The 15,906-nt window shown below is 38.4% G+C and overlaps 1 protein-coding gene across 1 annotated transcript in view; it reads right to left on the bottom strand.

Moving 5' to 3' along the window:
- Positions 1–15,906, bottom strand: part of WDR41 (WD repeat domain 41) — a 34,258-nt gene that overhangs the window by 12,127 nt on the left and 6,225 nt on the right. Inside the window, exons 3-9 of the mRNA XM_034773389.1 lie at positions 13,244–13,292; positions 11,145–11,276; positions 10,722–10,784; positions 8,459–8,570; positions 4,517–4,579; positions 3,434–3,544; positions 1,132–1,313 (exon numbers count right to left, since the gene is read on the bottom strand). Coding sequence (XP_034629280.1) covers positions 1,132–1,313; positions 3,434–3,544; positions 4,517–4,579; positions 8,459–8,570; positions 10,722–10,784; positions 11,145–11,276; positions 13,244–13,292 — 712 coding nt within the window. The remainder of the gene's footprint in view (positions 1–1,131; positions 1,314–3,433; positions 3,545–4,516; positions 4,580–8,458; positions 8,571–10,721; positions 10,785–11,144; positions 11,277–13,243; positions 13,293–15,906) is intronic.

Raw genomic sequence — 15,906 nt, 5'->3', positions numbered from 1 at the left:
TTGTCATTATTCTGAGGTGAGCCTTGTCAACCAGTAGGGAGGGGAGGAGATGAAGAGCGTAAGGGGAAGAGCCAACAGGGGTTTTTTTGTTGTTGTTGTTAAACAATTTCCCTTTCAGCAGTTTGCAAGCCCGTCTGGGGGATTTTCTCCTTTCACTTAAAACTTGATTTAACTAAACATGCCCTAACAATAACAATTTGAGGATGCTTTATTGCATACAAGGTAATAATCATGTCCTGAACTGAGTTTCTTGGCAAGAACGCACACCCTTGTGTTATCACTGATATGTTATAAGCAGCTCTACAGTTCTTTGCGACCTTTTCAATCAACTACATTGGCCAAGTCTCTTGGAACAAAGGCAGGAACACTTTTTACTACCTTGTATAGACATGTTCAGAGTCAAGAACAGACTGTAAATATGCTCTTTGTTTAATTTCGTTTATTAATTTTAAAGTGCCTACAGCTAGAACTGTCTGAGAGGCAAATTTTGAGTTGCTGCTCCAAACAGCTAGAATAACTTCATTTCACTGAAACAGGCACCTACCTTGTTTGGTTTTTAAAACCAACTTTAAACACTTATTAAATCAGCCTTTGACAATTGAAAACAAATTAAACTGTAATTGTTCACTGTTGCTGTCTGCTAGCTCTCAGGTTGAGTCTATTGACTCTCTGTACTGAACTACTTAGAAATAGCATTTGGAACCACTGTAACCTTGTTAGTCCAATGAGAAAAACATTAATACTATTAACAGAAGTATTGGGAGCATAAGCTTTCGTGGGTAAGAACCTCACTTCTTCAGATGTAAGACTTGCATCTGAAGAAGTGAGGTTCTTACCCATGAAAGCTTATGCTCCCAATACTTCTGTTAGTCTTAAAAGTGCCACAGGACCCTCTGTTGCTTTTTACAGATTCAGACTAACACGGCTACCCCTCTGATAATTAATACTATTGACTGCATTAATAAATAATAATACCCAGTTCTTAAGATAGCTGAGTAACTTTTAAACAAACATCACTTATTGCTTACTAGAGTAAACTGAAAATGTTAATTTAAAATAGTCTGCTTTCTATTATAAAGTAAACTTCATTTTTTAATTTTTGTTTGGTTTATTTTGTTTAAAATTTTTTACCTCCGCATCAGATGTTAAATGCTGAATTGAAACTTCATGTTGGTTTTGTGATAATTTAATTTCTTGTACGACTGTGTGAAAAGAGGGGTCCCATGTGTTGCACTCGCATACTTGACTTATCCAATCCAATGCATCCCAGACTATCAGCTCACCCACATGAGAGCCAGTCACAAAAGTCAAATCTAGGCAAAAGCACAAAGCCACATATTATAAACAATCCATTTCAAACTAGGAAGCCGCTCTACAAAAGCAACAGCTAAAAAGCTGCTAGATAAACCTGTTTCTAAGGTAGCGATTGGCATTTGTAGTATGTATTTGGTTAGGTAAAATCCTCTGTCCTTTCAAAGAGGTGGTAATCTGATTTCCTTTTATTGATACGTGTTTTGCAAAACAAATCAGAAATGAAAACTTTTCAACTTCTATGATGTATACCATGACAAAGAAAGGCACCACCAGCAGAAGCATGTGCAAATGTTAAGGGTTTTTGTCTTCACCCTGCATGAACAGACACTTATACTTTATTGGTGATTCACTGGATCATCCTCTCTCAGACAGAATATACAAGTTATTTCTTGGTGTGGAGAAGGGACTATGATAACCTAGAATGTATGATAGGTGGTGGTGTAAGATGGGCATTGTTAAGCCCAATTGTAAATTGGGTATGTTGTGAGACAAAATTCATACACTGTTGGGTACAAGGACAGAGAAATCTAGGATGGAAGCACCACCCAGAATGCTCATTTGGACCTTTGTGTAGGTTGAGTTTGAAGGGTCACTGGCTGCTGACTAGAGAGTGCCAGAGAACTAGACTATGATCAGGAAGGGAAGCATTGCTGGGATTTTAAGATTAGGCTTTCCCTCCTGGAGTAAAAGAGAGAGGTTAACAAAAGCTATTATGTTTAATCTGGTTGAATAAAAAGCTTAACAGTTTCTCAAACCCAGAAATGGGAGGTGTAGTCAGTAGATTCTAAAGAGATCTGCAGAGCCCTCAGAGTTAGGGAAAGAAGCCAGGATTGCCCAATATTTACAGGTAAGTGTCCTGAGAGAAAGAGAGATTACAGGAGGGGAAAAGGCTGTACTAGCAACCCAGACATAACAGTGTTGAACAATGTGTCCATGGAGGGGTTGGCAGCTGGTTTCCCCCATTTGTAGCTTTAGTGGGTGGGGCTGAGTTGTCTACCATTATCATGACATCATACAGATGAGGCACTTCCTGCAGCAGCACTTAGAGGGTTGCCTTTTTAAACCCAGCATTGTTCAACTCCTGGGATCAGAACCAATGGAATACTGTGGGAACAAAAATCCCATAGATCTTGCTATTCTAGAATCTAAGCTTTCATTTTCCCAGTTTTTCACAACATTGCATCATGGCCTCTGGCGCTATAACCCCGATGCAAGAAGTCGCTATGCCAAATCCACAGGAATCCTGGGCACAGGTAGAGTTGTGGGGAAGGGCCAAAGGAGCACGGGAGAAGCAGGAGAGGGTGTACCAAGGCCAACATAGGGGCTACTACAGCAGGGGCAAAGTTAGGGCAACTATCACGCCTACCCTATCCATCAGCAGGGTCTCTATCCACTCCTGCAGCCTCTGTACAGGGGAGGCCTACTAACTCATCTTGGTCCCTGTGCCGGCGCAGGGATGAATCTGGCCCAGACTCCTGAGTTGTTCGTTTGTTCAGATGGGTTTGCGTTAGTATTGAACATTAAGCCAATTTAAAGCAATACTAAAATCACAACTTGATTTTATTTTTGGTAAGATTTGAGTGTCCATGATGTGCTGCAAACTTTTTTTAAAAAAGCAACGTAACATTTCCTTCAAACTTTGTAATGTCTAGTATAACAACTTACCATAGTCATCTAAGTTAAGCAATTGTAGGAGGTCACAGAAGGGAATGACAGAATGGTGTTTTTAAACTTCCAATACAGCAACAAGATAGCAAAAACCAAAATACAAACCAAATTCTATTCCTGTCACTGACATAGGTTGTGACTTGTCCAAGACTAAGAAGGAGCCAATCTGGCTTAGCTTCCTCATCCATATAATAGTGATAATGGTACTTACTTCATCGGGATGTTGTGAGGATGAGTTAGTGTTTGTGAAGTCCTTTGATGTAAGGATTTCATAAGTATCACTACATATAGTTTTTAAACTTGACTATCTTCACAACTCCATTTGAGAGTTCCTCTAGTGGTTAGAAAGTTTTGTTCCAGTTATGTGTCTGGCCATAAGCAAACTAAACTTCATAGCTGAAAATATTCCACTAATAACTAGAAATACTAACTAATAAAGCATCAATCTTACCATTGACACTGACCAATGAGAGGATATTATCTTGATGGTCAGCCAGGCGTTTTACTTCAAGGACATCCCAACCTTCAGATCCCTCGGTGGAAACTACCAACCTAAAAATTACTTAAGATAGATGGACAAATTTTCTAAATAAGCATTATCATTTGTATAGAGTAAAATGCAGCTCTGTTTAAATGAGAAACTCCACTATGAATTAAGTACGCTTTAGATGAGACAATGCAGTATATACTATACAGTTTAGGACAGTCTCTTTTGTGAGGGTTTCCCAACCCAAAAGCAGCTTTATTACAAAATTTTAAAAATAAAAATTTGAAAAAATTCTTGTCTTTTAAAATAAAATATGCACCCTTTAATTTATTTTCCAGTTTGTTTTTGTGAACACAGCAGTTTTTCTTTGGTCCATTCACATCAGCCCCATTTCCTCCCCCAATCTCTCCCCCCACCCCTGATCTGACCGCTTACACTCAAAATAAAATTCAAATAAAAAAGTTCAAATAAAAATACTTTTTATCAGAAATGGTAAAATTCCACCGGATTCCTAATTTTGAAAAAACTAGTAAGCCAAGGAATCTCACCCCACCACAGAAGTGCTGCTTAGAGTGGCTGAGCCATAACTTTGCAGAGAACAAGCAAAAGAAGTTGTTGGGGTCTTTTTGTTTGTTTGTTGTTTTTAATAAAGTGCAGTGGCCGTCCAGTACTGCAGCACCAATTGCATTTTACTACTTCACTTGCAAGGGGACCGGACATTGAGTGTTACACTCTACCAAAAAGTTGAATCAGAAGCATTTTTAAAACACCAGTTTCATCAGTTGTAATATGAAGTTAAAAAAACAAAATTAAATAACCTAGTCAGCAAGGCAGACCAGACTGGGGAAACGTGCAGGTAAATATATATTGGAAAAAACAAGGAAGGAGGCAGCTGGGTAAAGTGGCACCTGGCTCCAATTTTCCTACACAGTGTTGATAAAATGCTTCAATCCATGTGTTCTTGCAAGCTACTGCAGATAAAAAAAATCTAAACCTCTTGAATATATAGAGGATTATGGAGATTAAGTTGAAATGTAATATACTCACTCAACTCTTTGCCAACAGCTGCTGCGACACAGTTTTTAGGCAATTCAACCAAAGCACTGATATCTTTAAAAACATGCGTAAAGAAAGGGAAAAAGGTTATTCTCAATACAAATATAATGCAGTTAAAGAAGGGCTATTTCTTCATAACTCTAAAAATTATGGATTTTAATATAAGAAAGGTCAGTTCCGTATTTTCAACACACAGTTTGAGGCAAACTGATATCACTTATGTACTGGCACCACAAATACACTGTTAAATCATAGAAAATTTATTTATCAATTCATATATATTTCAAAACACTTTAACAGTACTTTTTTACAAACCATGTTCATCTTTACTAAAGACCATGGGCTAGATTCTCACCTGGCATAAATTAGCAAAGCTCCATTGGCTTTGATGGAGTTATGCCAATTGACACCTGCTGGCTGTCTAACCCAATGTGTTTTACTTCCTAACTTAAAAAAAAAAAGTTAGAAACAAAAACCAGGAGCATTCTGCCACACGACACCATTCAAATTATTTTAAACACTGTTTGCCTGATCTCCAGAGATGCTGAGTCCCACTGAAATTAAAGGGAGCTGCAGCTACACAGCACCTTTGGGTGGGAAAAAAATCAGACAATATGACAAATCTCTTGTAACGAGGGATTTTGTCACCATTACTACTGTAAAATGACCTAAGTGCTTGCAGTCTTGTAGAAAGTGTTGGACAAATTTAGAATATGGGAGTTGAGGGCCTTCAGCACCTCACAGCATCAAACCCTTCCTCAGGAAACTGTCCCATAAACTAAGAACAGCAGTGGTTTGTGACTGTGTCCACCAGACAACACTATATACACTTTTTAATAGGTTTATAACTGTTTTTTATTAGCCCAATTACAAACTGTTGGCATTGTTTGTAGCTCTATACTATACTTCATCTACAGATATGATTGTGTGATTTGGGTGCATTTTTAATAGCATTTCCCTTTTTATTATATGCACTGTATGTAAAATATAGCACAACTGATTTTTATAGGTAGTACTGAGTCCACAAATAACGTAAGTCAATATATAGTTAGATTTGTATGCCTTTACTCCAAATTTCTATTCCACTGTGTGTGTGTGTGTGTGTATATGTGTGTATATATAATATCTTGCATACACCTCTACCCTGATATAACGCAACCCGATATAACACGAATTTGAATATAACGTGGTAAAGCCGCGCTCCGGGGGGGGCGGGGCTGCACACTCTGGCAGATCAAAGCAAGTTCGATATAACGTGGTTTCACCTATAACGCGGTAAGATTTTTTTTTTTTTTTTGGCTCCCGAGGACAGCATTATATCCTGGGGTAGAGGGGTGTGTGTGTGTGTGTATACAGAGAGAGATAAAGCATATTTGTATAGTTTTATCTATTCTAATTTTGAAGATCTAGGATTACACACACTTATGTAGAATAGCAACATACAGATAGATAGTACTCCTATGGCAATTAAGTTAGAATAGGTAAATTCATATAAATGCAGTGATTATACAGGACATTTTACATGCATATCTGCTCTCTCTCCAGATAAAATGGAGATTAGTGAGATTCTACTCTAATCTTCTAAACAACCTTATGAAGTAACTAGTATTTATCTCTTTCACATGGGGAAACAGACACAGAATAACAGATTTGTCTGAGGCCACAGAAGGTGTCCATGTCAGACCTGGAACTAGAAGTCCAGAGTTTCTTGCTTCCAGTCCCATGCATTAACTGCTACAGTATGCCCAACTCATAGCTTTTGAATTTTGTGAGATAAAACAAAGGCAGACCAGCTCAAGTATTAGGATAGGCTTAGTTTTCGTATGAGAAACATCACCTATCTTTGTAATCAGGCCACTGAGGCAATGTTTAATGATGTAACTGTTCTAATTGCGATGTATTTCATAGATACATTGGGGGAAATGAGTTCTGTACTGTATTTACAGATATTGCTGCACCAGACCATAGCTCTCAAGGTCCCAAATGTGTGACCCTTCTCCTCTTCCTCCCTCTATACCATCTCCTTGGGTGTTGTCACACCTTGTATGGTTTTAGCTACCATCTTTATAATGAAGACTCTCAAATCTGCCTTCTCCCTCCTCAGCTGTCTCTCTCACCCTCCATCACATTTTAGCCTGTCCCTCAGACATGTTCTCCTGGATATCTTACTATGAACTTAAATTTTACATGGCTAAAATTACATCTAATCCTTCTTCCCACTCCCTGTTTTTTCTGTCCCCATCAACAATATCATCATCCTCCCACTCAGGTCCATAACCTGGGAGTCACTGTCTAAGCCTCGCTTTCCCTTGGTTCACATAGCTAAGGCTGTATCCAAATATTGCATTTCGTCCTCCACAGTATTTCTAAAATCAGATATTCCATTTCTAGCTAAAACCCGTATGCAAGTCCTCCTCTCCTTTCAATTACTACCACCACCTCCTCTCTGGCTTCCCTATTTCCCCGTCCCCTCTCACCTGCTATGATCATCTACCTGGCCACAGTTCTCCCTCTCTGAATCCCTTCACTGGCTTCCTCTGTCCCACCACATCAAGTTCAAAATCTTTGCCCTCCCTTTCAGACACTCTGCTACGGTCTGCCACTGATGCCAGCCTTGACCATTTACTTATCTCCCACTGCTTCTCATCTTCTTCCATGTTGCCACTTATGCTTAAATGCCCATCCCAAACTGATCTCTCAGGCCACTGCTTCCTCCTCCTTCAAACCCCTCCACAAACAACACTACTTTTGTGCCATCTACATAAAAGAGGTCAAGGGGCAACTGGGTACAGGCATACATTATTTTTTTTCATAAGAAATGTATGTAATACACATTAAAATTGTGCAGAGCAATTGCTTCCCCTTTGCCACATGTAGTCTTTGAGGACAAGAAGGATAAGGGTGAAATCGCCGACTTTAATGGGGCCAGGATTTCACACAAGCTTTTTTGGGGTAGGTCCTATGTCTTCCTATCCATTTGAATTGTAGCTAGGACAAGGAGTTCCTTGTCTGAAGGGAGTTCTCTTAGGTGCTAGTGCAATATAAATAAGAACAACTAGCTTTATGCTGAGTGAAAGACACAAAATGAGGTTCAGAGCAAACTGTTTGAAATGCTGTACAGTTATCTTTAACATGCCCAAAGTTCTCCAACATCTCCACTCCAGGAATAAATAGTAAAATACAAGCAGATTGTGAGGGCTGGAAGTAATACTGGGTTTGAAATGAGTGGCTTGCATCAAAACTTTGAGGTAGGAGGTTAAATTGTGTATCTGTGTAATTCTCCTGTGTATATAGGGCTAAAATATTTCTGTTCTCCTATTTTATGACAGGTATATGTAGCTATTTTGGCCCCAGCTGTGTACCAAAAAATTCCAGTATACTAGCTGCCTTAGGAACACTGCTGCATTTTAAGCTTTTACAAACATATTTAGAAGAGGATTTAACGATACATTGATTTACTAATAGTTCAGAGCAGTATGAGCTTCTAAGTTCATATCTGATTATATTCACTAATCCTATTCAAAAATTTCCTTTTGTTTATACAAAGGATTGAATCTTGAAATTAAAACCCTTGAACCTATGTACTTACAAAAATTCTAGTTCCCTCACAGAGGTATAATCACTAGTCTGTGGATCTGGCCCTCTGCAAGGGAAATGTATAAATCACTAGTTGAGGATCTAGTCCAGCAAGTCAAAGTTAATGTACAATTATTGATACTTGACATTCTAAAATTCAAATAGCACAGGAGGTTATAAGTATCCTTAATTCTGAAATGATTAAGTTGACATTTTTAAAACTAGACAGAGGGCAGCTTTAATATATAATGTTATCTTTAGAATTAAAGAGAATTTGCCAGGTTTCATTTTGCATCATTATACAAATCCATTTTACTTACACTTTATCTGCTATAATGAGCCATTTCCATTTTTTACCTGCATCAGTGAGATGACTGGTCTTACACAAGAGATCTAATTTTCTGTTCCAAACACATAGATCACTCCCTCCAGATAACCATACATCCAGTCTTTGAAGAACTGTCAAACACTGCAGAACAAAATCGGATATATTGCCCTTACAAAAGTTCTTTGGGGAATTTTTCAGTGAAATGATTATCAGCTTTAGGTAGGTAAAACTGCAGGTACTATGAAATACATTAAACTCTTTCCTGCAGAATACAGAAATCACTTGTGAAACATCACCATTTTTACTAACAGGACTGTAGGGCCTGATTTCAGAGGTGTTCATCGTCCAAAGGTCCCACAGAAGGTGCTGAAAGCCAGACAAAGGGTGAAATCCTGGCCCCCAGAAATCAATTTCACAGTTTCAGATGTTTACATCTGAAATTTCACGGGGTTGTAACACTGAGGCTCCTGACCCAAAAGGGGGTTGTTAGGTCAGGGCTTTACAAGGCAATTGTAGGGGGGTCATAGGATGCCACCCTTACTTCTGTGCTGCTGCTGGCAGTGGTGCTGCCTTCAGAGCTGGGCAGTCAGAGAGCAGCAGCTGCTGGCTGGGCACCAAACTCTAAAACCAGCACCACGGAGTGAGGTTACAGGATATGGGGGGTGGGTTGCCATACATATGTTTTTCCCGGCAGCCTCCACCCGGGTCAGGGACTGACAGACACCCTCACTTCTGAGCTGCCTTCAGAGATGGGCTCCCAGTCAGCAGCCATGGAGATTCCTGCAGCTGTGGGAGGTTCTTGGAGGTGGGTCTGACCCAGCTCTGGGAGCAGCCCCTACTGGGGAAGAGGAAGTACCATCCTACCCCAACCTGGGCTGGGACTAGCAGCTAGAACCCAGTCCATGGTAGGAGCCCCCTGCCTCTCCCCTACAACAGCCAATTTTCACAGGGGAGATCAGACTTCACAGTCCATGGCTCATGTTTCACAGCTATGAATTTGGTAGGGCCCTAAATATAACTACTAATGCAGCTTGCCACTCCATATGGCTGAGATTTTTCTAGGGCTGTCATTTCTGGCCCTGCTCCTCCCCAGCTACCCAACTGCAATACATCTATAATCACATGGTTGTCTGAAGCACCTGATTTGGGTCCTGACTTGGATCCCAAAGTCTATCATGGAGCAGTGGAAGCATCCACTCCCGGGGGCAGTGGAGCAGCATGATCTCCTGGGGACAAAGTGATCTTTACGCTCTACCCTCAGGAATCTCTTAAAGCATGCAATGTGAGAAAGTTTTCACTCTTGTTTATTAATAAAGTCAATGATTTTGGTTTCTATACAGTATTTGGGGCTTAAAGGTACCTTTCTATGCTTCAGATTACTAGTAAAAACCAAAGTGATTTCTCTCCTTAAATGAAATTTGCTCTGTTTAAGTAGTGATTATTGGTGCATAGTATCATACTGGAAATTTATCTATCATTTTCTTTATAGGTTTTGGGTTTTTTTGTTCTTTATCAGATTTGCATCTGCAGGAGATGATGGAATTGTATTTCTGTGGAATGCCAGGTTAGTTTAGTTTTTGAATAGGTTATATTCTGTAATAAGGATGTGGATGGGAGTGGGAATGTGGGGAGCTGATTTTGCTCTTGAACTGATCTAAATCAAGAATCAGTCCATTGAAGTTTAGTTGAGCTGTGTCTTGCATAACTACCACATGCCAAACAACTGAACATGAACAAAATTGATTTAGTTGGGAATTGGTCCTGCTTTGAGCAGGGAGTTGGACTAAATGACCTCTTGAGGTCCCTTCCAACCCTGATATTCTATGATTCTATGAAAATTTTCCTGAGGAACACAAGTGGGAGAAGGGAAATGGCAATTGTAAACCATTTATAACTCAACCAAACTTGAACAGAATTTCGAAGGACAAGCAAAAGGCATTACTCCAGCCCCAAAGCTTTATCTCTGAGCAATTTGAAAGATCTGGTTCTAACACCACCATTGTTTGCAAGTCTCAAAGTGACAATCTTTTATAATGGAATAAATAAAATGGTTGTTCCCAGCTCCTTCCTTTTATGAAAACCTTTGCAGTGGCTAGATCTCAGTCACTCCACTACCTTTGAAGTAAATGGTCTTGGTTAACTAAAATAGGTAGTTATTCATTTTAAAATATTCTGTCTTGACATATGTCACACTAGCTTTCACTACAGATGTATATATTATATATATGAAAATACATACACACACACACACACACACACACAAGCCTAAAATACACTTGGACTTTTCTTTACCTTTACAGTGGAATGGAAGCACGACACCTTCTGAACTTGCCTGCCACTATTGCAGTCCCAAACCTGAATTCATTTATTAAGGAAACACAAAAGGTCATAACATGTTTCTCTGTTTAGTTTATAATTGGATGACAGAGTTTGAGAAATAAAAATGTAGCGACACAGGGGTTTTCTAAATACTAACCTACTCTTCAAACTTTAGACACTCTGAAATGACACTTACACTTATTTGTTACATTTTCATTATTTTTGTGATAGGGACCATGTCTACTTCTGTATTTGAACAGAGGCTAGCACAACAGAGCCCCAGTCTTGACAAGGACCTTTGGGTCCTACTATAATATAAACAATTGCCACCCTCTCTGCTGCCTGGCTCATAGTTTCATTTAAAATCAGTTAAATCTTAGGAAGATTTAAGGATACAATAACTGTCCTATCAGCAGATGCCGTTAAGATCAAATTATTTTTTTCTTCACAAGCCCCAGATGAAGGAAATGCTGCAATAGCTGTAATTTTGTGCGTGTGTCCATGTAGCTCAAATAACTTTTCTCCAGTCTGAAAAAAAACAAATACAGCACATTAAAGGTAAAATTTTCAAAATCTACTAAATCCCAGAGAGACCTAGGTGCCTAAGTGACTTCTGAAAATGGGGACTTTAGGAGTCTGTCACTTAGGTGCTATTGAAAATGTTACCAAGATGTATTATACCTAAATAAACTTGTTACTATGAATGTAGGGGAATACTATGAAAGACCGATTCATTTAATAAGTGGAACCACTTGAACACCTGTTAAGTTACATTCTGAAATATTCATCTTATGTATTTTAATGGTTTCATTTTTAGCTTAAACGTTAGCCAATTTACTTCATTATACTCTACTGACATCACTGTATTTCTCATTTACTGGCAAAACAAAATCTGAAGGCTTTTTAAAAAAAATAATTTGACCTACTTGAAACTACCTTTATTAATAAGGGTATCTGACTGTTACCATTACTGTATCTATTGTCTACACCCATAACATGAGACCATTTTAGCTTAACTACCTAGCATGAAAGTTAATTAGGGATGCAGAGACAGTTGAAATGGCACACTTGTGGATTAACAGTGTCATATTTGTGTTTTTTATTAAATACAAGAGTCATTTCAAGCATGTAAGTGTGCAGAAGTAGAAAAATAGAACTCCAAAGTTGGACACCCACAAGTTTTGCATCCATAAATGCTTTGTGTGCATTTTCACATACATTTCTTGAATATTGATTCTCGCACACCATTTTCTGTTTCATATTAGTGTTATGAAATGTCTTCCATATGAAATGTTATGCTTAACTGAAACTCTTCAGAAAAGGAAGGAAAGTTACAAATTTCCCTGTTCCTATTGTAAGTTACACTGTTGTCAATGTTATGTATAACTTTTTTCAAGAGGTCTTCATAAAAAGTTTAGTCTGAGATTTCTCTCTGCCTCACTTGAAGCTTAACATGCAGATTTTAAACAGTTCCCTGATCTGCCTTTCAGTCTATTAAATATCTAAGCTACTTACAAAGCATCCTCTGAAGCAATTCTAGCAGGTAACCTGCAAGATACTTACCTTCACATTTTCTGATGAGATTGTATAGGGAGAAAACAGCATTTTTGATTATTATTGGAAGTATCACCTCTAAAATGCAGTATTCCTGTGACAAATGTTACTGTTCAACAAAATACTTTTAAAAGCTGGAGTGAGACCTGTATCATGGCAAGCAACTAAGAGCTCTTTCTCACTTATTAACTCCATGGAGGTGACGCTGAAGTCAGTTCTTGTATTAGGCCCCAATTCTGCAAAGATTGCACATGTGCTTAACTTTACACTCTGAGTAGCCCCATTTTAATTAATGGGAGGAGGCAGACTGCAAAAAGTTATGCTCATGCATAAGTAGTGCTTAACTTGTGCCAAGGCTTCCAGAACTGAACTAGGGCACCTCTGGACGTGGTAGTTCATAATACCCCGGCACCTCTGGGCTTGCAGTGTCAGTTATGAACATAAAAAACATTGCTTTAGCTCCAGTACCTCTTTCATTACAAATTAAGCACAGTGCATAAGTCTTTGCAGGACTGGGGCCTCACCATGATGTCTGATATTGAGAGGTTCAGCAATCAACATCTTAACAGCTACTAAAAACTTTTTAACTTGTGCTTCCAATACTTCATCTTGCTCTGAATATTTTCATACACATTTTTACTTCTCTTTTCAGACACTGTTTCACATCCTGCTTTTCTGAAGCAGAACAAAAATAAAAACCAATTCAAGGATGTTTCAATCAGACATGTCTATAAAACTCGACTTATTTGTACTGTGCTAAGACTCTCTTGGACTGATTCTGCCCTTGCACCAATTTTACATTATGCTAGACACAGCTCAACTAAACTTCAATGGACTGATTCTTGATTTAGATCAGTTCAAGAGCAAAATCAGCTCCCCACATTCCCACTCCCATCCACATCCTTATTACAGAATATAACTTATTCAAAAACTGAACTAACCTGAGCATTCCACAGAAATACAATTCCATCATCTCCTGCAGATGCAAATCTGGTAAAGAACAAAGAAAACAAAACCTATAAAGAAAATGATAGATAAATTTCCAGTATGATGCTATGCACCAATAATCACTACTTAAACAGAGCAAATTATTTCACTTATAAAGAGAAATCACACTTCGGTTTTACTAGTAATCTGAAGCATAGAAAGGTACCCTTTTAAGCTCCAAGTACTGTACAGAAATAAAATCATTGACTTCATTAATAAACAAAAGTGAAACTCTCACATTACATGCTTTAATATTCTTATTGTTGAGAATATTCTTTAATGTGTTCTAAGCATTTTGTCACTATTCCAAATAGTAGCCTGTACTACAGAATCCAGTCTTCTTACTGCTTAGGTTCAATATTGGCAATTTGGGGGTGGGGGGGAGGGAGATGGGTCATATCCAATAAAGCCAAATCATAGTCTATTAGCCTTCTCATTTAACCAAGTAATTTAGAGAGCACTATATATAACAAGTTGCACAGCATGAGGGTTAAAGTCAGGCCAGGCATACATGAATCTTACAACATCACTATTTTTTTTTAAACTAACTGTACAAAAGAACTCGCAAGGGGATTGTATGTATGTTGCTATGCATAACACCTGCTGAAATCCAGCTAAAGATCTTACCCTGCATCTACACTAGGAAAAAGCAGTTGTTTTGGTTCTGTTTTACCTAAACCCAATTAAATTTGACCTGTTTCTTTACCTAGAGAGCACCTCAGTAAACATGCCTAAGCCCTGTCTACACTAGCAGTTTACAGTCTGTGCAGCTGCACTATTGCTAGATTGCGAGCTGTCCTAGTATCGCTGCACCTGTTTTAAGGAAAGTGATCAACCTCCGGCGACTGAAAACAAATTATATGATCTGAAGATCTCTGCAGCCTCTTGACGGGGATACAGCTACATTTGAATTTTTAGTTGTTCTAGCCCACAGCCCCGGATTAAACACAACTAAGCAACAAATGTGTGCTCACACAAATGTTTGTGTAGCATCTTTACCCTAGAACTTGAAGTCCTCTCAAAAAGACTTTAAAAAAAACCCTAAAAGGTGATAGTGGTGAGAGATGGGGATTGGGGGGGGGGGAGCGGTAGTAAAACCACACTAAAGCCAGTCATTTTGGATGTATTGAGCCACTGTTAATTAAAAGCAGACCATCACGTACCTAGGAATAATTGTTAGGGTTTTCATAGGCAAGGCCAAATGTCTGCAGTTGCAACTTTGCTAATCAAAATTTAAAAAATTAACAAACCAAAAAAATTTGGGGTATTTAGAACCAAGGTTGCTAACAAGTTTTTTATTATGACTAAAAATATTAAAAATCATTTGCTAATAAAAATAAGTTATTTGTTAAAACTTTAACCAAGGGTTACTATGGTAACCCAGTAAGGGTTACCATAAACTGTGTTTTATGAAAGTCAGCTGTAAAAATAAACACCTCTGAGCACTCCAAGGGAGCTTTTCTTCAGGCAAGGAGGTGCCAATTTCACAAGAAAATTCACCATCTAGTATTGTGTCCTGTATCTGGTACAGGCAATTAGGTTTCAGAGGAAAATACAAGGAACTCTGTAATGGACAAATAAGGAATAAAAATCTGTCTATAGAGGAAGTTTCTTTCTAATCTTAGGCACTAGTGGTTGATTTATATTTTAAATAAGGGTTCTATCCCTTCTAAACTTTTACCCAATAATATGAATGTTCTAATTACCCATAAACTATCACCTTTTTTAATCCTAGTCCATTTTTAGCCATTATATCCTGCCACAAGGTAAGTCTATGTTGCCTTTCAAACTTAAATATTTCTTGCTCTTGTATTAGACAGTCAATAGGTAGGCCTAATGTAGCTTCTCCTTACCATCATTGTTTGATATACCTCTATCAAGTCCCCTCTTCATCTCCTGTCTTAAGTGACAGACAATCTTATCAATCTCCCCTTATTTGGAAGTCTTTCCATGCCTCTATGAATGTTAGTTTCCCACCTTTGGGTACCTTCTATTTCTGCTATAGCTTGTTTGAGATGTGGTGGCCAGAACCAAACTAGTCAGCCACTCGCATTTTGGACATAAGCACTTTAAATATGGAAACCCATCCCTCAATTATTGATGGGATACTGACACTTGAGCAAAGATCTGGAAAAAAACCTGACCTTTGAAGGAGAAGGCATGTGTAATTCATCAAGTATAAGATGTACAGGGTGGGTGGTTCTTTTTGTTTGTTTGGGTTTTTTTGGTTTTGTTTTAAATATAAAGATATCTGTAGGATGGCTGGTTCTACAGTATACATTTTGTTCACCAAGCTGGAGTTTCATGGGTCACCTGATTCTTTTCCAGTCATGATCACCATCCTCTATAACCTTGTCTGCTTCCTGGAGGAGCAAGGAATGGTCAAATGAGCAACAAAGAAAGCTATTCTTAAAATGTGTTATGAACTCGGTTTAGTTTAATATGTCAAATGCTAGGGTATTACATGCAATTTTATATCAGTCCATTTTTTTGGAAGACCCTTGCTGAGGCTTACCCTTCTTTAGTGATCTTCCAATCAATATGACCCTCACTTCATGTTCAAAAAATAAGAAAGAAACAAAGAAAAAAGCAGCTGTCTGTTAGGCTGATACAGGAT

This window comes from Trachemys scripta, chromosome 6 (genome assembly GCF_013100865.1).
Source record: "Trachemys scripta elegans isolate TJP31775 chromosome 6, CAS_Tse_1.0, whole genome shotgun sequence".
NCBI lineage: Eukaryota > Metazoa > Chordata > Testudines > Emydidae > Trachemys > Trachemys scripta.
The sequence above is the reverse complement of the archived record's forward strand: the minus strand, read 5'-3'. Positions and strand labels throughout refer to the sequence as shown.